We start from the raw sequence: 23,098 nt of genomic DNA, 5'->3' as shown, positions 1-23,098 counted from the left end.
GATTATGGCATAACCAAGCAGCCCAGGCCCAAACCCAAATCCGCCTCCCTGTAGCAGACACAGCATGCGGTGGGAGAGAAAACCCCGAGAGCTCCCGGCCTGGCGAGACGAGGATAAGAGGGGAAAGAAACCCTGGCATTTGGCGTCAGTAAAATAGCAGGTTGGTGGCACATCCAGGAGCACTTCCCAATCAATTTCCCCTCGCAGCTCCCACTTTTCCCACCACCTGGCTGGGAAAACAGCGTCTCATTTCGCAAGGCGTCGTTACCATGGTTAGCAGTCACCGGGGACACCCCCATAGGATTTATTTTCAGCCTGCGGGGGCTGCCCGCCAGCACCAGCTCCCTAATACCTGGGATGGGGTCCGCCACCCTTGACATTTCCTCCAGCTCTGCTCAAGCAGGGCAGGACCTGACCCTCCTCTCCCCATCTCCGGTTTCCCCAGCAGCCTGCTGGAAGCGCGAGGGGTGCGGGTGGGCTGGGGGCTGCCGGCGTGCGGGCACCGGGGTACCCCGATGGGGGGCCAGGAGCAGCGGGCAGCCCCCTGAGCACCCCGGGGGGGGGGACACGGGGGACGTGGCTGTGGCACAGGCGACCTCCGAGCCGGGGGCAAGCAGGGGGCGCGCATGGGGTGCGCAAGGGGCGCGCAAGGGGTGCGCACAGGGCGCACAGGGCGCACAGGGCGCACAGGGGGCGCGCAGGGGGCTCGCAGGGGGCGCGCAGGGGGCGTGCAGGGCCAGGGGCAGGAGCAGGGGCTGCCCACGCCCCACGGCCACGCGTGGGGGCGGTACCGAGCCGGGCCCGCCCCGGGTGGGCCGGGGGCGGTTTAAAAGCAGCGGCGGCGGCGCGCCGCAGGGACGGCGGCGGCGGCGCGGGCGGAGCGCGGCCGGTGGCGGAGCGGGGCGGCAGGGAGGAGGTGGAGGCGGTGGTGGAGGAGGATGCTGAAGAGCTGCGGCAGGAAGCTGCTGCTGTCCCTCGTGGGCTCCATGTTCACCTGCCTCCTGGTGCTCATGGTGGAGCCTCCGGGGAGGCCGGGGTTGGCACGGGGAGAGGCCGGCGGGGCGCAGCGGGCGCTGCAGAGCTTGGGGGCGGCGGGGCAGGCGGCGCAGGGCTCCGGCGGCCTCCGCAGCTTCGCCGATTATTTCGGGAGGCTGAGCCGGGCTCGCCGGGAGGTGCCCGCCGCCCCCCCGAGCCCTCCCCGGCCGCCCGCCGAGGACATTTCCCCCCGCGACGTCTTCATCGCCGTCAAGACCACCAAAAAGTTCCACAAGGCGCGCCTGGAGCTGCTGCTCGACACCTGGATCTCCCGCAATCGCGACATGGTAAGGTCGCGACCGGCGGGGCAGGGCCGGGGACCAGGCGGGTGTCGCCTCCTCCGGCTGCCCGCCCGGTGGCACGGAGCGCCGGGGGTGTTTTTGGAGAGGTTTGGGGGGTTTTGGGGGGAGCGAGTGATGGGTGGGTGAGTGATGGAGAGGGCTCGGCTACCCCTGCCCCGGGCTCCCCATAATGAGTGGTGCACAAAATCTAAGCCCCCGGCTCTGCCCTGCTGCCTCGAAGGGTTTCCACCGGGGAAACTGAGGCACGGAGCAGGGACACGGCCCTGGCGCCCTCCTGGGCTTCCCTGGGGGTTTCCCTGGGGGGTTCCCGGGGGTGCAGGCACTCGGCTGCCTTGGGGACGTCGGCCTCAGAGCTGTGCTCAGGCTCCCAGTCCCCTCAGCAGGATCCGGGCAGCACTGGAGGCTCCCACTGGTCTGCTCCAGCTTGCCTGTGCTGGGGCAGTTGCAGCTGGTGCCAGCCCTGAGCTTGGTGACACCTTGTCCTGGCAGCCCTGCTCTGTCCTTCAAGCACTGAAACAGAATTTAAGAAAAAAAAAAAAAAGGGACTTTCTTAGGAAATGTGCCTTGCCTTCTGCTTTTAAGGCACTTTTTCTAGCCTTAGACAGCTTCCCGAGTAAGTTACGCCTCATCCTAACCCTCCCATCCTACTGTCTTCACGTGTTTCCTCCTGGCCTGGAATTGTTCCTCGGTGGTTTTTGGAAGCCTGAAGTGGCTGGGAGGGGAGAAGGGGGCTCGACCTGCCCGTGCCTCCTCCGCTCAGTTCCCTTGGACCTTGTGGGTGTGCTTGGCTCCTGGCTGCTGCGCGTTACTCCAAGCGTGCTTTTCTTTTTCGTTTTTACTATTTTTTTTTCTCTTGGGGATCTTGTCCCTCTTTTTGCTCATGTCCCCGGGACTTGGCAGTGTCTCTGCCGTCTCTCCCTGGTACGGTTATTTAATGGAAGCCTCTTTTATGCTCCGCTGTCACTGTGAGGGGGTGGAGAGCGGTGGTGGTGGGGGAAACGCTCTTTGAGCACCTACAGATGATCCTGGGAATGGCTGGTCTTCCCCCCTCCCCTCCCTCCTGTGAGCCCCGGCTTTCTTCTGGGGGTTTTTTGTTTTGTTTTGCTTCGTTTGTCCGTTTGGATTCCCAGAGACCCGAGCCTCGGCTCTCACGCTGTCCCCCTGGGCAAGCTAACAAAGCCCCTTTTCTCCCGGCGCAGAGAAAAGGCTTCGCAGCCTCTTGTGTGGCACTTTCCATGGGAACGGGGGAGCCGGAGCCGGCCGTGTCCAGGTCAGGTTGCCTAGAGATGAGGGCCATGAAGCCAGGGGGGCCGCAGCCCGGCGAGGTGCCCGACTGACAAGCCAAGCCGCTGAGTGACGGCTCTTGTGCAGCACTTGAGGACAAGGAGCTGCGGAGCGAGCTGGAGGCGGCGCAAACTCCTGCAGGGACAGAGGGGATGAGCCCGTGTGCTGCTGGCATCGGCTCCAGCCTTCCCACGCTGACCCTGCCTCTGCTTTGGGAAACTTCAGGGCACTTTGGGCTGCTCTGAGCTTGGGGCTAAGCTGTTTGGTGGTGTTTTTTTTTTTTTTGGTGGTGGTGCCATGTGGCTGCTCTCCATCCCTGCCCTGTCCTATGCGGTTTGTGCATCACCTCCCCACTGGTGCCCCGCGTTGCGGTGGGGCTGCCTGCGCCCCAACGGCTCTCTGGGTCTGAGTCAAGCTTGTCTCATCCCGGCCCTCTCATTTTCGGCACAGGAGGGTGTGGGGAAGTTCCTGCCCGAGGGCCGAGAATCCCCTCGCCTGGCACAGCATCTCCTTCCCCCTTTTCCTCCTCCCAAAGCCTCCCTCGTGGCTCTTGGTTAGCCAGGCTCCATGGAGGGGTGATGCGAGCTCTGGCAAGAAGGAGTTAAATCTGGCAGGTAGCTCCAGCCTGCACCCTGGCAGATAGGGGGAATAGCTATTGTGTTCTTCCTCCCCACTCTTTGTTCTGCCTACAATAGTCCCTGCTTCCTGTGGTCTGTCCCTTCCACCCCGCAATGGGCTCACTCACAAACTGGGCACCCCCTTCTCCTTCCTGCTTTTCTCTCTGCACAGAGGGCAGAGCCCTGCTGCCTTCAGAGCCTGCTCCCTGCCTTGCACAAGCAAGGCCAGACAGGCGGCACTGGGGAAGGGTTGTGGGGTTTTCCCCTCCTCGCTTTGGGGAGCTTTTCCAGCTGTCTCGGCATTTGTATCCTTAGGACTGTTGGAGTGCAGCCTGGGGGAAACTTTACACTTGAAAGAAAAGAGGGGGGAGGAGGAAAGTGGCCATTATGCACAAGTCCTGGATGCCAAGCTAGTCCAAACCACCCAAACCCACGGGTTTCCTGCTCAGTCGGGTGCTTTGCAGTGGCAGAGTTTCACAAGAAACATCCAGGTCCCCGGGGCACCGAGGGCAGCGGGTGCTCGGCGCACGCTGCGGTGCCCACAGGCTGTACTGGGCTGTGCTGGGTTGTACTGGGCTGCCATCCCGCCTGCGTGGGAGCTGCTTGCTTTCCCCCAAGCTCGGCACAATAATTGCAGGCTTTGAAAAATTCCTGCTCCGGGCGCCGAGGAATGCATTTGCCTTCCGGAGAGCACGCTCCAGTGCTCCTCCGCTGGCGGCTCCCAAAATTTCTTTAGCACCTTGGCCAGAGTTCGTGTCCTTGGGGGAAATGGGCACGTGTCCTGCTTGGGTGCCCCCTGGGGAGCTGGGATGGGGGAGGCTGTTTGTGCCTTCCATCCCTTGGGTCCCTTCCATCCCTTGGCCGTGCCCTGGGGTGTGCTGAGCACTGCTCAACTCGGCTCACATGTGAGCATCCCTCCCCGGGCAGCCCGGGAGGCAAGGTGGTTTTGGGGAGCTGAGCAGGGACAAGGGCGCTGTCTGGGCTGTTAATTGCCTGCCCGTTAATTGCCTGCCCCTAACGATGCTGCCGGCCTAGTCAATAAGAGCCTCGGCGCGGGCGAGCGGCGTGCGTGGAGCGCCGGGCGGGAGGGCGGGGGACCCCGGCTGCACAATGAGCTCATTGTTTGCACGGAGGTTATTAAAAAATTATAGCATTTAAAATTACAGTGGAGGATTCTTCCTCTTGCTGCAAGGAGCCAGGGGGAGGAAGGGCCCTCGGCTTCTCGCCAGAGCACTGCGAGCCCCTTCCCTGGCTCTGCGGGGCTGTGCCAACCCGGACCCCATCCCAGGGAAAGCCGTAGGGACAGGGACACGGCTGCCATGCTGCTCCTTGCCCGCTGAAGCGAGGTGGGGATTTTCCCTCCCAACCGCTGCGGGATGGAGCGGGGCTGTTTGCAGAAAACATCTGCTGGAGGGGACAAAAAGCTGGCCAGGGACCTGCTCTGGCAGCACCCACACCTCCCTGAGGGGCTGCTCCTCCAACGCACCCCATCCCTGTAGGGGCTTCAAATCCAGCGCCCCTTCACCGCCTTGCCCCAGGGCCCTCGTGCTGAGCGAGGGGCTGCTTCCTTCTTTTTCTTCGAGTGAAAGGGGCTGCCAGCCCGCCCGGGTGTTGGGGGGGGTGCTGGGGTGCTCCATCCCCTTCCAGCATGGGGAAGTGAGACGTGATGGGGAAGGTGCAGGATTTGTGCGCTGTGGGGTCGCGGGGCTCTCCTGGCTCATGTTCCTGTTTTGGGCAGGGGAAGGGGGGGCAGGTGTGGTATCTGCTGGGCATGTGTCAGCCCTGGCAGCCCCCTGGACTGCTTTGAGATGTGGCATAAGAGGAAGAAGACTGCTGCCCCCACGTCTGGCTCGGCCCACAGGGTGCTTTGCACAGCACCAAGCTCAGAGCAACCCACGAGCTCGCTCAGAGGAGGGGAAATGAGTCACTGCGAAAGGAGAAATGGAGGGGAGGGTGGAAAAAATAAAGAAACAGCCCTCCCCAGGGGCACCAGAGGCAGCTGAGGGGGCTCCCATCCCCATACAGTCAGACCGGGGACTGACACTATCCCCTGGCCGTGGGGACCCCGGGGTGCCTCTGTGCTGCCTGGCGGGGCGCGTTCAGCAGGGGCAGCTATTGTTCGGCGGGGATTTGGCATCCTGTGTTTCTTGAAGTTGCACTTTGGAGAACAATGAGGCTTCCTGCGCCTCCCGGGGCAGGGGTCTGGGCAGGCAGGGCGGCCGCCAGCGTGCCGGGAGCTGGCCCTTCCTCTCCTCTGCCCCGCTGGGGAATTAACTGTGTGGGGTGGCAGGAGGTCTTGGTCCCCCCCTCAGTGCCATCCCTGGGGATGGGGAGGGGGGAGTTCAAGGGCTGGGGGCACTCTGTGTGGGAGAGGGGCTGGTGGTAGGGGACAGCTTGTGGCTGCGGTGTCCCACCCTGCTGCAAATGGGTCCCGGCAGCAGGGCTGTGGCTGCTGTGGGTGAGGGTGCGAGGGGATGTGACAGCACGAAGCCTGCTCGGGGTGCTGCCCCTCACAGCCAGCCCTTGGAGCTGCAGCTCTGGCCACATTTTGCCTGTAAAGCCACTGGCGGGGTCCTGCCCGTGTCCTTTTCCCCACCTCTGGGCTATACTTGCAAAGCCTGGCCCCATCCGTGGCTGTAGGATGGTTGGTCCCAGGAGAGGGCTGAGCCGCGGCTTCCCCCATCCCCTGGACACGGTGCCTTCTTGTCCCTCTCCTTCCTTGGTCCCTCTTCTCCCCAGTTCCCCAACACGTTTAGGTGCCTGATCCTTCTCAGGGCCAGAGGGCTGTGCAGGAAAGGCACAGCTCCTGTAGAAGAAAGGCAGATAAATTAATTAAAAATATATATAAATTTTGGTTTTGAGTTGAAATTTCTGGCTGGGCTCTGGCAGAGGGAGGTGAGGAACCTGTGGGGTGATGTGCAGGGCTGGGTGCCCCTCTGCTTGGTCCCTGGTGTCCCCAACGTGTCCTCTGGTCCCACCTGCATTGGGAAAAGTGTGGGGATGTGCCCAGGGGAGAAGATGCCTCGTTGGATGAGGGCTTTTGGTGCGGCCGGCAATAAACAATTGTCCTGTGGCCTATTTATAGCGGCTGGGCCGGAGGACGGCCTGCGGGGTTATTTTTGGAGCGGCTGAAGGCACAGTTGCTGGACGGCACTTCTGATCTAATCAAGCAAACATTTTCAAACATTTTCTGTCTCGCCTGAGCAGAGGCAGGGCTAGAGGTGGATGGGGATGGGCCGGGCCCCACGTGCCTTGGGGTGGGTGAGGCAGTGCTTGTGCTGTGATCATCTCCACTGTCCCTGAGCAGCTCCTCCTGACAATCCTGGGGTGCCAAGGACACCCTTGGCCCTACAGCTGATGGACTAAGGTCTCCATCCCACAGCCCTCATCAGCAGGTCCCACATCTAACCCTTACTGACCCATTTGGGGGCTGACCCTTGTCCATCCCAGAACCAGGGATGCACAGCAGGCGCTTGGCCATGCATTTGTGAGAACTGCCTTTCCACCTCCTCCACCACACTCTTTTTTTCCCTCTTTTCCCATTTCTAAGCCCAAAAGGCCACTTGTAGCCCTGTCCCCAGGAACACACCCTCCCGTTCATCCCTCCGGCAAGTCCCTGCTCTCCTCGCCGCCCTTGCTGCTTGCCTGGGCCCTGAGCAAACCCAGCGCCGGGTTAACCAGCGCAGCTGTATGCTAATGACTGCTGCTGCCCGCTTAACTCTCCTCCGCTGAGTAAAGTCAGCCCCGCGCACCCGCTATTGTCGTGGCCCCGCTCCCTCCTCAAACAAACCACAAAACCCCAGCGCGCTGCTGGGGCCGGCTGCCCGCGGGGTGGCACCGAGTTTCCAGCTCGCTTGTAATTCTTCAGCCCCAGCGCTCGGGCCCCGTGTCCCCCCCCGCGCCTCCTGCCTTCCCCCCCAGCCCTTTTGTCTTTCCTCCTTTGCCCTTTTGTGCACGTCTGGTTTTTAATAGCGCTTGGCAGCTGGTTGTGGTTTCTCTCCCCCAGCTTTGTTTGCTGCGCGCTGATTGATCGCGGTGCCTTTCCCACCCCCTATTCTCTGCTCCTGCTTCTCGCCCTTCCCCAAATCCAGCCTGAACAGCGGCCCCCGCCCCCCCCCTTTCCCGGGCGACATATGCCAGGAATTAGCTGTGTAAATAGAGGAGTGCAGCCGGGCGGGCAGCTCAGGTGCTGGGGCACGGTCCCCTCCTTGGGGCTGGCCGGAGGCACCCGTGGGTGCTGCTGGCTCCTCCACCCCGGGGGTGTTGTGCAAGCGGCCGAGGACTGCAGCGTGGTGTTGACACAGGTGGGGACACGGTTGGCACCTGGCGCCGTGGGCAAACACACCTGCCTGGGCAGGGCCCGGGGATGCTTTGGCATCTCCACCGCACGTGCCGGTCCCTCCAGCTGGAGTCTGAAGTCCCTGCTTGGAAGGAGGGAGCTCCAGAGCTGCACCTCTCCATGTGCCCACCTTGTGCTGGGTCAGCCCTTGCCTCTCCCAAAATCCCATATGGGTGCCAGCAGGCTGCTGCTGCTGCCCTGTGGGATGGGGATGCTCCAGGCTCTAGGAAGGGGCTGTGTAAATAGGGGATTGATCCAAACCTCTCAATCCAAGGGCAAGAGTGTTGTGGGGCTGCTCATCGCCCTGGTGCTGCTTTGGGTTTTAGCCAGGAGGGAGAGGTCACTGACAGTGCCCCATGGGGACTGATCCCTGGCGCTGCCCTGGGATGCTGGGACATGCCCAGAGCCACGTGGCCTCAGCCTCAAGGCTGCCTCATCTTATCTTTCAGACCTTCATCTTCACAGACGGGGAGGATGAAGAGCTGAAGAAGCAAGCACGTGAGTCTGTGGCCCTTGGCCCTTTGTGTGTGTGACCTGGCTGAGCGTGGCGGGTGCCTGGGGCTGTGCTGGGGTGTTCCCCCAACCTGGGAGCACGGCTGTTGTGTTGCCTGCCCTGGGGAACTCCAAAAAAACAGAAAGTCAAAAAATGGTGAAATAAAAAACAACAACAACAACAAAAAACAATCATAAAACACTGCAGTTTAGACCCTGGGGTTTCGCGGGGACGTTTATCTGGCAGCCGCTGCCCGGGGTCGGGGTCAGCTCAGCCTATTCTCCCCATGCAAATGAGTCCCTTTCAGGCCGGGAAGCGATTCCCTTTGAGCTGGGCAAGCAAATAACAGGTGGCTGCTGTGGGAAAAGGCAGTGGGAACAGAGCGAGGGCTTTGGCTGTCACATCCTGGGCGGAGAAGCCAGCCCCATCCCCTCCTGCCCCCTCCATCCATCCTCCTTGCTCCCAGGGTGCTGGCGGCACGGCCCCAAGGACAGGTGGGGTGACGTAGGGTGGCATTACATGTAGGATGGGCAGCCCTGGGGTACTGGGGTACTTCAACCCCATTCTATCTCATGTACACCTAAGAGCCAAAGTGCTATCTGCCCAAAGCAATGTGGTATGGAGACCACCGAGCATGAAGCCCATGGGGTTTCATGCCCCCTATCACACCTGGGGTGAAGCATCCTCATCTGGGGGAGCGGGCTGCCCCAGCACCGGCGTTTTAACCCCAATTCTTCCCTCAGGAAACGTCATCAACACCAACTGCTCGGCCGCCCACAGCCGCCAGGCCCTGTCCTGCAAGATGGCCGTGGAGTACGACAAGTTCATCGAGTCTGGGAGAAAGTAAGCGCTGCTTGGGGAACGGGGTTTGCCTTTTGGGGCAGAAATTCATCACAGGGCCTGGGCGGCCCTGCTCGGTTGGGGAGCTGCCCTGGCCTAGCGTGACGTGGTTGCTGCCGCCGCCGCAGGTGGTTCTGCCACGTGGACGACGACAACTACGTGAACGTGCGGATGCTGGTGAAGCTGCTCTCCAGCTACCCCCACACGCAGGACATCTACATCGGGAAGCCCAGCCTGGACCGGCCCATCCAGGCCACGGAGAGGATCAGCGAGAACAAGATGGTGAGGGGGGAACATGACGGGGGGACCGCCGTGGCAGCAGCACCCTGTGGGAAGCTCCCGTGGTGCTGGAAGGGGGGTGAGGGAGGTTGGGGCTGGTTTAATGTGGGCCGGGGTCTGGGCCAGCCCGAGGAAGTCTCACTGCTTTTGCTTCCCCTCTCTCACAGCACCCTGTGCATTTCTGGTTTGCCACGGGAGGAGCAGGGTTTTGCATCAGCCGGGGGCTGGCGCTGAAGATGAGCCCGTGGGCCAGGTAAGAGCGCTGGCGTTGCTCACCCAGGGGGACCCGTCACGGTCCCAGCGGGGCACGGAAGAGATGACAGCACCTTTGGGGATGTTTGAACATATCCCACCACCTGGCTCGCTTTGCCTTGATGGGGGCTTCTGCAGGGGCTTGGAAATGAGCTAGAAAGGACCTCAATTCCCCTAATTGTCTTTTAATTAGAGCCAGGCCAGGTGCCCAGCAGCCAAGCGCGGGCCCCGTGGGGTGCCCACATCCCCCCCCGGGTCTTGCTCTGCTGCAGCTCCTCTTTGTCTCCCCACAGCGGGGGCCACTTCATGAGCACGGCGGAGAAGATCCGCCTGCCCGATGACTGCACCATTGGCTACATCATCGAGTCTGTGCTGGGCGTCAAGCTCATCCGGAGCAACCTCTTCCACTCACACCTGGAGAACCTCCACCAGGTGCCCAAGACGGAGATCCACAAACAGGTAACCCTGCCCCGAGGGCCCTGGGCTGGGTGGAGGGGTTGGGATGATGGATGGTACCTTTGTATGGTTTTTGTGGGGTAGGCATGCAATGGGATTTAGGGAGCCTGGGAGCAGGGTCTCCAGGGTTGGAGTTAAAGGCCAAAATCCTCAAACGAAGTGCCCTGCAATGAGGTTTTCAGCTGAGGCTCGTTGGTGGCATCCCTTTGCAGTGCAAGGAGGGGTCAGCTTTATCTTGAGCCACCTAAAAATTGGGCATCTCAGCCGAGACATGATAGATGTGCAAGCCCCATCAGCCTGTCCCAGGAAGCTGTGAGAAACAGCAGCCCCCCCGATCGATCCTCATGGCCACGTCGGCCACTTGACCCTCTCGTGCTTGCTCCCCTAGGTGACACTAAGCTACGGCATGTTCGAAAACAAACGCAACTCCATCCACATGAAGGGAGCCTTCTCCGTCGAGGAGGACCCATCCAGGTGAGACGGGGGGGTCCCATCCCTCACCCTGCCGGCAGGGACCCCCTCCAGGGCCTTGCCACCGCGTGGCCACCACCACCTTGTGCTCAGCGCCGCTCCTCTCCTCCGCAGGTTCCGCTCCGTGCACTGTCTGCTGTACCCCGACACGCCGTGGTGCCCCGCCAACGTGGTGTACTAGGGAGACGCGTGTCCCAACCTCGTCCCGAGTCTCCCCGGTATCCGACGGGCGTGCGGGACCTCGCGTGTGTGTGTGCGGCCGTGCTGGCCCTCCGGCCGGCTGTCGTTGCTGTGGTATTGCACAGTGTGTGTGTACTGAAGGCTGCTGTGCGGCCCCTTGTCCCCTGCCCTGCCTGCCCGGCCGCGCGCCCCCGCTGCCTGCTCCAGGATGGCGGGCACGGACGGGTCCTGAGCACTTAACCCCGGGGCACGGGGGGGCTGCCTCGCCTGGGTCGAGCCCCGGGCCCGCCGGCCAGCCCCGCGCTATGCGTGGGGAGCGGCAGCCGGTGCTGCGCAGCTCTGCCTCACCCTGGCTTGCTTTTCTTTCTTTCCTTCCAGATGTTAAGGTGTTTTTGTGTTTTTCGGTGTGTGCCTCCCCACCCTCAGCTCTAACCCCTCCTCGCTCCTGCAGACCCCTAACCTGTCCCCATCCTTTCTCCCAGCCCCCAAATCTCAGCATTGAGGCTCTGGCTCCTCATAGGCAAAGTTTTTATAATTTTTTAACCTGGGCACGGCAAATGCTGGGACACACCGCAGTGCTGCAAAGCTGCTGGGTGCTCATCAGCCACCCTGCAGGGAGACCATGGGGCAGACGGGTGGCTTGGTGAGCCCAGCACCACCACCATTCGCTCCATTCCCCGGAGCTCCCTACGTCCTGCTGAAATGTTTTCAGAGGTGTAAATCTATGCACTATTTATAGAGACTAATTTAAAGGCTTTCTATAAATACGGGGGGCGGGAGGAGGGCTTTTCCGGAGCTGTGTTTGCGCAGCGCCGAGGTGTCTCCCTCCAGTGCCACCTCTCTGCCTGCCAGCGAGGTGGCCAAGGGTGCAAGCAGGCTGAGCACGGGCACACTGCACCTTTGCAAAGTAGCACTTTGGGGTCTGTCCCTGAGGCCATGTGGGTATCTCCCCACCAAGCATCCTCCAGTGACTGCTGCTGGGGTGGCTGCAGTGCCCAAGAGGTGCTTGGCTGGGTGGGCACCCACCAGGGGCCAGCAGCATTTCCCAGCCCGGCCGTTGCTCTCTGCCTGTGTCTGGTGGGCAATGGGCACCCCAAAAGAGCAGAAGTCACCCCCACACCATCCCAGGCTCTTCCCCTGGCTCTGCTTCTGCTCCTACGTGGGGCGCACCCTGCAGCAAAGCCAGCACTGGGGGACTGAAGAGTGGGGTCCCACTCCCCCCAGGCACATCAGGAGCAAAACCAGTTTGGGAAACGCTGCCAGAGAGCAAAATCTGCCGTGAGCCAGGGATGGATTTAGCTCAGTACGGGCAGGGATGGGGGTCCTGCATCCCCCTGTGGCCACTGCCAGCCCGCGCTCCCCAGGGAGAAGCGGTCAGAGCCGGAGCCAAATGTTTCCAACCTGAAGCTGAGAGAAGATAGCCCATAATGGGTGCATTGTAAATATGTTATCGTGCCAGTATTTTTTTACTGTGCCTTTTTTATAAAAAAAAAAGACAAAAAAACACACAAAAAAACAAAAACAGCAACATTGAGAATTATGTAGATTTTAAAATGCTTTTTATACGTTTTCTGTGGATCAGAAAAAAAAAAAACAACCTTCTGATAATCTGTTTAAGAAAGAAAAAAAAAATTGCGATGTCTTGTAACTATCACTTACCTTAATTTATATGTTCCAGTATCTGGAATGTCACTCTGTGCTTTTTGTAACTAGGATGTGTTTAAAAGCAATAGGTGTGGGTTGGGGAACCAGCATGGACAGCGTGTTCTCAGGGACTTGAACCCGATCGCTGCCACGGGGCCCCCGTGGGAGCCGTCACCAATAAAGCAGCTTTTTGCTGACCACAGTCACCTGGTCCTGGGCTCTGGTGTCTCTTTATGGATGGGCTGCGCTTGTTTTCATCCCTAATCAAGCTCTTGGGGGTGCACGGCGAGGCTTTGCCCCTGCATCCCCCTCTTTTCTCACGGGTACCAGCCCGTTTGCATCCCACGGAGGGGGGGGTCATCTCCTCCTTCCCTTCCCTTCCCCAAAAGGCTCCATCAGGGCTTAGCACCTCGGGAATGGGTTTTCCCAGGCTCTGGGGTGGGAGCGGAGGCGGGGGCGAGGTGAGAGCCGGTTGTTAGCGGGGGGGTGTTAACAGCCGGCCGGCAGGCGTGTGCGTGGGAAGGCCGGGGGCTGCGGGGGGCCCGAGCCCCTTCCCTCTCACAGCAGGCGCCACTGACACCCAGCCTGCGTGTGCTGTGGCACCAGCAGCAGGTCTGCCCCCCCCGCTTCCTAAACCCAGCACTGTTTGTGCAACCAGAGCAGCTTTCATCTGCCACAGTCATCTCCTTCCCCAGCCCCCCCTCCCCGCCTTCCTCTTTACCCAGCATCTTTTATTACAGTTTTTTTTTTTTTTTTTTTTTTTTTTTTTCAAGGCACACTTACTTTACAGTTTCGCTTGAATTTCTCGGTTATCATGGGTTGGCCTTGCTAAAAATACATCCTAGCAGGAAGTCAGCATGTGCTAAAGCAACAACCCCCTCCCCCTGACACACACACACCCTTCAGGCAGCCCCAAAACGAACCAAAAGCCCCCCCAAGCAGCCCCCTCTTGGGCTGCTGTGAGCAGAAGGGAACCAAGCGTCACCCCAAAACTGGCACCCCTAAAAAAATAGAGAGCCCAAAAGTGCCCTGGACAAAGACGGGGTGGTAGAAAGCGAGCTCTGCGAAACCGCCTGGCCCTAGCTGTGCAGCGGGTACAGGATTTGGCACCTCTCGGTCCCCTGTCCCCGCTTCCCCCCTCCCGCACCCCTCCCGGCATGGGGTCACAGAAGGGAAACTGCGTCAGGCGCAGGAAGCCGTGCCACCCGCCGCTCGCCCGCGCGTTTCCCTATTGCTCATGGGGCCGCGGGCACTTCCCGGCAGCACAGGGTCAGGCTGGAGGAGCTCCAGGCGCCCTCACCCCTTCCTCAGCCTTGCCCTCCGTGGGTCACCCTTGCCAAGTGGGTGCCAGGGGTGCGTTTTTGGCAAAACCAGCTCAAATCGTGTGTTCACCATCATCAGCATCATCTTCCTCCTCCGAGGGGGGAGGCCAAGGGGAGACGGAGGCTGCAGCCTGGTGCATAAAATAAAATTAAAATTAAATAAATAAAATAAAATAATAAAATAAAAATATTTTATTTTATTTTTATTTATTTTATTTATCAAAGCACCCCAGCAAGCCTTTGGGAGCAGCACCAGCAGAACACAAGCCCGCCAGTTCATCCCACACCAGGCTCCCAGCCTCCTTACTCGCGGGCTGAAAAGTAAATAAATACAGGCATTAATAAACAAAAGGAAAACAAAAGCAAGCCCTGCTGCTCTCACATACTTGGCGGGCTCCTCAGGCCAGCCCGCTTTCATCTGCGCCCCCGGCGCTGTTGTGGGATATCCTGTTTACGAGCGCTGCAGCTGGGGCTGCTCCTGATAACTCCCGGTACCTTTTGGAGCAAAACCATGTTGGGACACAGCGGGAGGACAAGCCTGGCTTGGTGGGGACATCTCACCACATAGGGACCTCTCTGTGACACCGCCGTGCCCCAGAGATGCTCCAGCACTGTGCCAAAGGCTTCCCCGGCCCCCCCAGGGAGGATTGCAGCATCACGGGTGGAGAGTGAGGCTCTGCATTAGTCATTTTTGCTGCTCTCTCACCTCCCTTTTTTTTTTTTTTTTTTTTTTTTAATAATAAAACTTGTATTTGGGTCACTCAGTGTGCTGGACGCTGTGTGAGCTGCTGCTTTCCCAGCTGGCTCGCAGAGGCTTTTCGCTGGGGACTCGTGTTTGCGCTGCGATGGGATGAGCACCAGTCCTGGCAGCAGCCCCGGTGAGAAATATTTGTGAATCGGGATGGGAAGGGATGACGGGAGATGGAGAGCCTTGTGTGAATCCTCTCCAAGCTCCACTTCCAGCCGCTCTGGCCAGCAAATGGGGAACATTTGTGGGAAACGAGCGTAAAAGTGGCCAAATCACAGAGCCCAAACAACACACACAGCCATCTGGCTGTCCAATCCACCTGGCTGTCATCTATCGACCTGAATTTGGGACCTGTGCATCCCAGCACTGGGATGGGTGAGCCCATGGATGGGACAGGAAAATGTCCACTAAAATCCCCCGCTAGCATCTGCAGTCTTGGTGGGACGGGCTGGAAAGCCGAGGGCAGCCAGCCCCCAAAGCAGCTTCCCCTGAAGCTTCACCTTCCTACTGCTTCCCACCCTGTATCCCTCAAAGATGAATTAAAAAAAAAACACCCCCAAACCTTCCAAAAATGTGTTCTCCTCCTGCCTTCTAAGACTGGCTGTGTCCCTGTCCAAACCAAGTCCCCTCCTGCCCCCCCACCCCGGGGTTCCCAGATCCTTGCTGCTTCTGGTTCCCCAGCCGTGCAGCGGGGCTGCCTCTGCTCCTTTGGCTGCTTGGCAGGGAGGAGGCGAGCGGGAGATGAATTGAGCATCTTAAACACAGCTGGAAACACTTCCCACAGCACTGCCGGCCAAAGCTTTGGGACTGCTATATGGCCCTGCTGCCGGCCCCTTTGTCCTCATCCTCCTCCTCTTCTTCCTCCTCCTCAGTGTGTGTGTCCCCCTCCACCCTCCCCACACTGCGATGGCTTCACTGGGGGCACCATGCTGGGTTTGTGCTCGTCCCCAGTGGGTACAGGGGACGGAAACCACAGTGACACTGTAGGTAATGCTCGGCCACATCCTAGGGACTGCCCTGCACTTTTCCCGAGAGCCAAAACATAAAAGACATGACTGCGGGTGCACCATGGCCAACACAGGCACTACCTCTCCCCAGGCCCCACTGTGGTCAGCACGGCCATATCCTGCAAGGTCCTAAGCACACATCAGTGCAGGCACTGGGCATTTTGGGGCACACAGACTGATTTAGAAGCCCCTTGGGGAGCAGGGGCTGGAGCAGCCCATCCGTGCAGCAGCCCCACACAGCTGCATTTGGAGCAGCTCATCTGCGTGCCTGGTGATTTATGGGGTAAGAGCATCCATCCCACCCCATCCCATCCCAGTCTGTGGTGTTCAGCTGGTGGGAAGAGGAAGGGGGTGGGTGGGAGAAAAGCTTCTCACCACCAGCATCTGCAACACCTCCCAAAGCCCCTGCACGGACCCGGGAGGGATTAACAGCCTGTCCTGAGGGCTGAGCAGGGATTTTCACAGGGCTCTCTGTGAGAAACAGCCTGCCCCAAGCTGCTTTAAGGCAGGACCCTTCCCGACTGCAGCTCCAAGATAAACCACCGTGTGATCCCGCATACAGAAATAGAGACACGAGGCATGGACAAGAAAGTCCTTCTGCTTCTGCTACCACCCAGCCCCTCTCCCCACGCTGCATACGATGGCACAGCACCGTGCCCAGCTGCTCTATCACAGTGTCTGGACCCGTGACACGAGGTGGCTGCATCCAGGCTCTCCTCCTCCCCAGCCCGGCCACCCCAGCAGGCAGGAGGTTGCCAGTAAATGTGCGGGGAGGTCACAGCCTCTGCTCCACGGTTTGTGCCCCACGAAGCTGCAGAGGAGCCCTGCAGAGCCCCCAGGAGCTGCCGCCTCTCCCCTTGCTCCTCCTGTGGCTGCCTCTGCTTCAAACCCTTCTGGCTGCCAAGAACAGGACTTCAGCATCCCCATGCGGTCAGACAGATCTGTTTCTCCCCATTTAGGCTTTGCTCTCAGCTGTTCAGGCCCAGAGGGCTCCCAGCTCTGCTCCTTGCATCCTCTGCCATGCAAGGGGAGGCCGCTGAGCTCCCGAGAGCATCCATGAAGGGGTGACAGGGTCAGGTCTCAGGGACAGGTGTGCTTCAGAAAGGATTGCAGAGGACAAGGTGCAATTTTGGCTGCTCACTGGATTTCACTGGGCTGGGAAATGCGAGAATCACAGCTCTGGTGGGACCCAACAGAAGGAGAACCACGGATCCAGCTCTCAGGTGCGGTTGATGGAAGAAATTGGGCAAATGCAGCCTCAGCCTCGGCACACACGCTGCCATGGGCAGCAGGAGTCACCACCCAGCCACTGACTGGGGACAGAGGCATGTAACTGGTCCCAGCAGGCACACAGCAGCCACCAGCGTGCTGCCTTTCCAGCACAGAACAGCCGCCAAGCATCCCCTCCTGGAGGCACCGCTCCTGTCGGCACAGCTCAGCACACGCCAGTAACAAAGATCTTTGAAAGCATCTCCCCGGGGCACCCCTCCCTCCCTTATCTCAGAGTTCAGAGATCTAACAGCCCACTACTGAAGGCTGATCAGAAGGCGAGGTTTATTCAAACACATATTTCACCCCGGCTCCCGGGGGAGAAGGGAACCTGTGTAGGAGGGCGCGTGAAGCCTGTGGCTGCGGGCACGGCCGGCTGGAAAGCACTGGGAAAGGTCACCAGGCTGGTGGCCTCGCATGTTCCCATCCCCGGTGGGAGTCTGTCAACCTGGTAAAATATTTACGTGCTGACTCTGGTAGGGGCTTTATTCTCCTTCGTGCTGTTGGCTTCCCTTGGCTGCTCCAAGCCCTTTGTGCCTCAGAGCAGGTTTAATCAGCTCAGGGCGAAGATGGAAGGCACAGGTTCCTCCATTAGGGGGAAAAATAAGGGGGGAGGTTGGTCTGTCAATTATTAGTGAGGGGAGGAAAAGTGGTTTCTCTTGAGGTTCACACGAGGGTGAAAGGGGCAGCAAAAAGCCATCGGTGTTTCTGCACCATACTGATGGGTTCGTGACCATGGGAGTGGGTTTCAGTCTAAATACACACGGTGCTTAATGAAATACGGAATTAACAGAATGAAACCCTCACTCACACCAGTCTGGCCTGCCAAGGGAGTGTGATAAGTCCACGTACAATCTGGGGGAGCGGAGCAGGGCAGGACACCAGCACAGAGAAGGGTGCACAGGCCCTGCTGCTCCATCATCCATGGGGCCGAAGGCAGCCGGCCCTCGGACCAGCAGTGCCACATGGTGGTGACATCCAGGGTTGCTCGCCTGGTCCTTACAGCAGCACCAGGTAATTTGGGATGTAGACGAGTCCCTTCATTCGACTGACTCAGGCAGAAAACACCAAGACAGACACTACGGATGGGCTCATTTCTGAAGCAGGATTAGTGCAACTTTCCCCTGGAGGGAACGTCTGCACAGCTCCTTTTTCTTCAGAGGGCTGGTTTTGAAGCTGTCTGGTTCAATTGCAACAATCCAGAGTTCAAATCGAATCAGAAATGCCAAATTCTGATTTCTAACAGCAACCAGATTAGGCTGAGGGCTGCAACCAGAGAAAGCAGCCCTGCCAATACACCTGCACAGACTTAACGTCACAAAAACATTAGCAGGACTGACACTAATGCTTCGATTTCTGTAGTAAAGGATGCTCATGCTCCTGTTCTTTCAATTCCCTAGCAGCTATGAGAATTCATGGACCTATTTCCTCCTGTCCTTAGCCCATGGATGTATCACTACATATGGGAGGTAATAAAAATTCAGGCAGGTTTACGAACTAGGGAAAGAATGTGAATCAATAAATAGGAACAGTGGTTTTATATTGTTTATTTTTAAAACATGAAACCCAAGCTGAATAGAAACCACAGAAATTACATTTAGTTCTTTTTTTTTTTCTTTTTTTTTTTTTTTCTTTTTTTAGTATTTGCAAACCAAAAAGTTACAGTAAAAAATAGCTACATTACAATCAATAGAACTACAGAATTAAAAGTAAAGATACAAAAATGGGCTCAATCCTCTTTAACCCTCACAATTTAAAAACATTTTGGGTAAGTGCAGGAACTCTTCAAAGAAACTAGCAGGTTCAAAGTTTTAAAAAAAAATTATATATATTTATATATTATATATGTATATAAAGTGGTATGATATACAACCATTATGGTTAAGAAGAAAAAAAAAAAAAAGAAACAGAAAAGTTACAAAAAGGCCAGGTACATGTTCACCATTAGGTTTCTGTGCACAGTGTCCAAGAAAAAAAAAAAAAAAAGAAAACAACTTCCCTCTGAATGACGTGAATGAAACTCATGGGGCCTCCCGTTAACAAGGGACCTGAGGCACACGACGTGGCAGCTGGGCACCCGGCCCCAGCGCAGAGGATGATGAAAGAAATGAAGCTTTTCTGGGAGCCCAGTGCCCTCCTGCACAGAGGCCACTGGAGAAGTCTTCGTGGGAGATTAGAGGAGGAAGAGGAAGGAAGGAGTTTGGAATTGCATAGTGAGGAGCAATGTGGTATCAAATCAGAGCACCTAGAGCTTCATGCTACAGTTAGCCTCTTTAGGAAAGGAGTATTTTGAACTTTCTGGTTGTACATCAATTTATGTTCCACTTTGTTCACGCATGCAGCCACAGGGGCTGGGTGAGCACCCGGCAGCTCGGGGCCACCGGTGACCCATCCCTTCTCTCTCCCAGCTGGGCAACACACTCACCATCACGGCTCGGCAGGAGATCCCACTGTTCCCCCCAAAAGCACGGCCCGCTCGTTAGCCATCTAGGAACTGCTACCAAAGCATCCCACGCTTCTGCTGGGCCTCCTGGAAGGACTAGAGAGAAGCCATCCATCGCACGCACACAGATCACTTCTGGAAAATGAGAGTAGTTGGTGATGAAAGAAGCCACCTGGCCAAAGGTACAGATTAAGCCTGGTCGGGTCCCCTCTCTCAAGGTGTTAGATCTACTCCTTAGTATCTGCCTGGAGGGCTTCTCCCCTCCCACCCGGAGGTGTTCAGTGAGTTACTAACAGATTTATTTGCCAGGGGAAGACCCTGGCTTGGTCCCTATGTAGGAAGTACTTCAAAGACCCCTCCCTACCTAAGGAGAAACCCACCCACCTAATCTACGCCTCGATCAGGTGGGGTGGCTCTAAGCAACAAGCCAAGACACTGCTCTCTTCTTCAAAGGGCTCAGCACGCAATTTCAGCTGCTGGTGGAAGGCGGGACCAGAAGTTAACGTGGGTTTATCCACAGGGGTATCTGTACCTTGCTCGCACGGGTATCCACGCGCTCCTGCCTGCTGTCACCCCGCAGTACCAAGAGCTCTCACGAGCGATGGCTAAGCAGCCCCCCGAGAAGCTGTTTACTCTCAGAAAGGCCAAGCTTTTCATGTGAACACTACATAGTTTTTAGGGAACTGCTATGGAAATCCTGACTTGGGATCACTGAAATCCCCATGCACTGTGTCCTCCTCAAAGCACTCAAATGAACATCCTTGCATCTTGGCTGAGATGACTGTACACGGAAAATTAACACCTATCAAATGGAGAGAACTTAAAAAAGGACAGGAGGGGAAGGGAGCACTCCATCCTTCACATTTGGGTACATGGATGCACGCTAAAAATCTTAGCTTGAACCCTTTTATCAGCACATAAAATGAACTCAGTTTAATAGTACATACAGGATACAAACACTACAGTTATATTCCCAAGACAGCACAAGAAATTCACAGCCAAGTCTTGATTTGATTTCCTTTACAATTACAATGCAGTCTTGAACACTGGACGCAAGAGTCCAACATGCTATTTACATTTCACATTGTGGAGATGTTCGTGTGCTTGGAAGAGTTCTCAGTTCCAAAAGAAAAAGTCATTCACACATGATGATGCAGTGGAAATAAACCAAGCCAACCAGACAAGCCAATGACCACATTTGTGCTTCTGAAAAAGTAACATGAAGTGTCTTCACCGATGCAGTCACCTTCGACCGGACAAGCCGCCTTCCCTGTTGCAGTCAGTGAGGTGTCCAGAGGCCAATCTCAGCTCCCCTGACTCCTGGACCCTTTTTGATAGCGACCAGTAACACGATTCATGTTCTGATAAGGTCAGCTGGGACACGCCAAGCGATACGGCTTCAGCGCTTTGTCACATTAAGAACAAAGACACACAATGGAAGAGAGAGAGGTCTCTACAGCTTTCCCTCCTATAGCTCGAAGAGTTTGGACTCCCTCAACCATGAATGCCATCCAGAACAGATGAGTCTTCGCCAGATAGCACCTGCTGTTCACCCGAGAGGGAGGCACAGAGTCTGGGAGATCTTGGCTTTTCCAAAGTCCACTCCTCAGACAAAGTGTGACCGTATGGATGAGACTGATTGCGTCGCAGCCATAAGAATAGGCAAAGGCCATCTGTTCTTCAGCAGATCCACTCAGACCAGCCTGCAGAAATGCCACACTGTCACTCAAAGTTCCAGTAAAAATAAAAAAAGGAAAAAAGGAAAAAGAAAAAGTACTAACAACAGTAATAAAACAAAACCAAACCGTTTGTCTGTGTTTCCTATCCAGCGCTCTGCACAGCATGCAGCGGGGCAGCAGAGTTCCAGGATGCTTTACAAAAGTGCAATATCCATGTCAAGTAAAGGAAGTGCTGGCTGGACAAAAGTACACAGCTCACACTGCAGTCATGTTATGCTGGCCTCCAGAGAGCAAAACGTCATCTCCATAACATTCTTTCCAGTTATATTTTGAAGTCACAGAGCACATATCTCCACATCCGTGCCTTGCTGCAAGCCCCAAACGTTGTCAGAAGCTGTTCTGGGTGTTACGAGTGACTACGCCAAGCCTTGGAAGGAAGCAGGTCAAGGTGGCTGCTGCGTTAGGTGCTGCAAACAGGAGGCATGGGCTCCCCATGCCCCTGCTGGCACAGACAATGCCACTGTGGCAATTTGGATCCAACCCCTCCCAAAATGCAATCACATCCATATTCAGGATGCTTTCTGTATACAGCAATGTCAGTATACAGACGCACCTGTCCTCACAGGGTTCCCCACACCCTCCAGCCTTCAAAACGCTTGCCTTCAACGAGCAGGATCAGGCCACAGATTTTAGGGCAACTCCCCTACAAGTGACAGCCGAAGTAGCAATCTGGACACACCCTTGCAGGGACAGATGACGGCAGAACAATTTGTTCTTAGTAAGCATTGTATGGCTCTTGCTTCTTTCGTCAAAGCGAGGGGAAGGTTCAGTCCCCCCTGGATAGCAGTTGCATACTTTGGGCCCTGCAAGCTAACCATGCCACGTGCTTGCGCGCCTGGGGTCTTCTGGTAGGCTTTAAGACAGGGTGGAAAACATGGTGCTCGAGAGCCACAGAAATCCCTCCATACAACCTGTGGCTGTGTTTCCCTGCCCTTGTTATTTGATAACACCGAGGTATGTTTCAGTGTGAAGCCCATCAAATGTGTCTGAAAGGCCTAGTCAGTCCTGAGCAAGAAAATCCTGCTTCCACAGATTTACGGTGAAGTGTGAAGTTTTCTCCCAAACCTTCTCTTCCTGGCTGCGCGGTGCCTTGTCTTCCCTTTCCCCCTCACTCCTTTGAATGGTACAAGCTGGCCTACAGCTTTTTGTTCTGTTAGTGGTTTATCTTCTTAACAGGAGCTCAAAGCTTGCTTTCCACAGAGCTGGTACCCTTTGAGAGCAAACACCATCATTGCGAGGAGCAATCCTTACCTCACTGCAAGAAGGCAACTGACTTGATTAAAGGCAGATTGGTAGATTTTGCGCCCCGTACAGCAAACGTGGGGTAAATGGACACCAAGCCTGAACATCACCGACGTGAAGATTAACTGCCTCTGCCAATGGCTCAACTCCAGTTTGAGGGATATTTCCCACTTTATTTCTTCTGCCAGTTATTCAATATCATGCTCAGCAGCCACACTGAGATGCTGCTGCTCAGAGGTTAAAAAACGAAAACAAAAAACAACAACAGAAGGAACATCATAGTTTCCCTACTGAAAGGCCAGTACTCTACAGTACTATTAGCTGCCCAAGAGGCAGTCTGGTTTTCCAGTAGGAAGTGGTCAGTGTCCTTTGGAGCACTGCTCTTCAGTGGAAAGTACAGCACCAATGGAGGATGTTGCCCTTTGCAGGCACCCAGCTGCCCCTTTGCAAGCCTTGTTCTAGCTCATGCCTAGAAAAATGCCTACATGTGCCTGAATGTGGTCAGATAGTGGTTAGCAATGTGCCTTGAAAAACAAAAACAAATAGAAAAAAATATGTTCTGACAGTTACAATGTTCTCCAAATGCCCAAATGATGGCATTTGTGTTTCTGATTCCGGAGCACAGAAGAAGATATACTGAGGATTTTGTGAGTTTGTTAGAACTGAGGCTCCAAAAAACTTTCTTCAGTGCCAGTTCAGCAACCCTGTGCTGTAAACTGTGATTTAAAAAAAAAAAAAAAAAGAATAAAAAAAAGAAAAATAAAGTCCACCAGAGTTCACAGGTCACTCCTGCAGGGAGTTTGCATTTGCTATAAATCCATTGGTGCTTGCAGTCCCTCTTGCTTTTGTAAGCTGACTGTCCCATAAGACCTAATATCAGAGAGCTGAAAATCTTTAGTGCAAAAAAAAAAAAAAAAAAAAAAAAAGCCCCAAAAAATGCAACCATAAAGTCTTACAAGTTCTTTTCCTGGAAAAGTTTGGCACCAAGTGGGTGGTGGCTGGCTCCTGTTTGTTCTGTGTGTCGGCCTCATAAAAGCAGCACCGAGAATGCCATCTGCAAGTACCTGGGCTTCCCTGGTGGAGCAGAGAGGTCAGGTTCAGAGCAATGGACCGGGTACTTAGGTGGTGCTGTGACC

The 23,098-nt window shown here is 56.4% G+C and overlaps 1 protein-coding gene across 1 annotated transcript; it reads left to right on the top strand.

The window, feature by feature from the left end:
- Positions 1–884: 884 nt before the first annotated feature.
- On the top strand, positions 885–12,394 carry LFNG (LFNG O-fucosylpeptide 3-beta-N-acetylglucosaminyltransferase). The gene is made up of 8 exons (XM_084537415.1): positions 885–1,322; positions 8,027–8,075; positions 8,814–8,913; positions 9,039–9,192; positions 9,357–9,442; positions 9,735–9,900; positions 10,286–10,371; positions 10,483–12,394. The coding sequence occupies exons 1-8, from the start codon at positions 939–941 to the stop codon at positions 10,547–10,549; spliced, it is 1,092 nt and encodes a 363-aa protein (XP_084393541.1). The 5' UTR covers positions 885–938; the 3' UTR covers positions 10,550–12,394.
- The last annotated feature ends 10,704 nt before the right edge of the window (positions 12,395–23,098 follow it).

Source organism: Aythya ferina, assembly GCF_964211825.1.
Source record: "Aythya ferina genome assembly, chromosome: 15".
In the NCBI taxonomy this organism is placed as follows: domain Eukaryota; kingdom Metazoa; phylum Chordata; class Aves; order Anseriformes; family Anatidae; genus Aythya; species Aythya ferina.
Note: the sequence above shows the minus strand (reverse complement) of the source record. Positions and strands in the feature narration are given on the sequence as shown.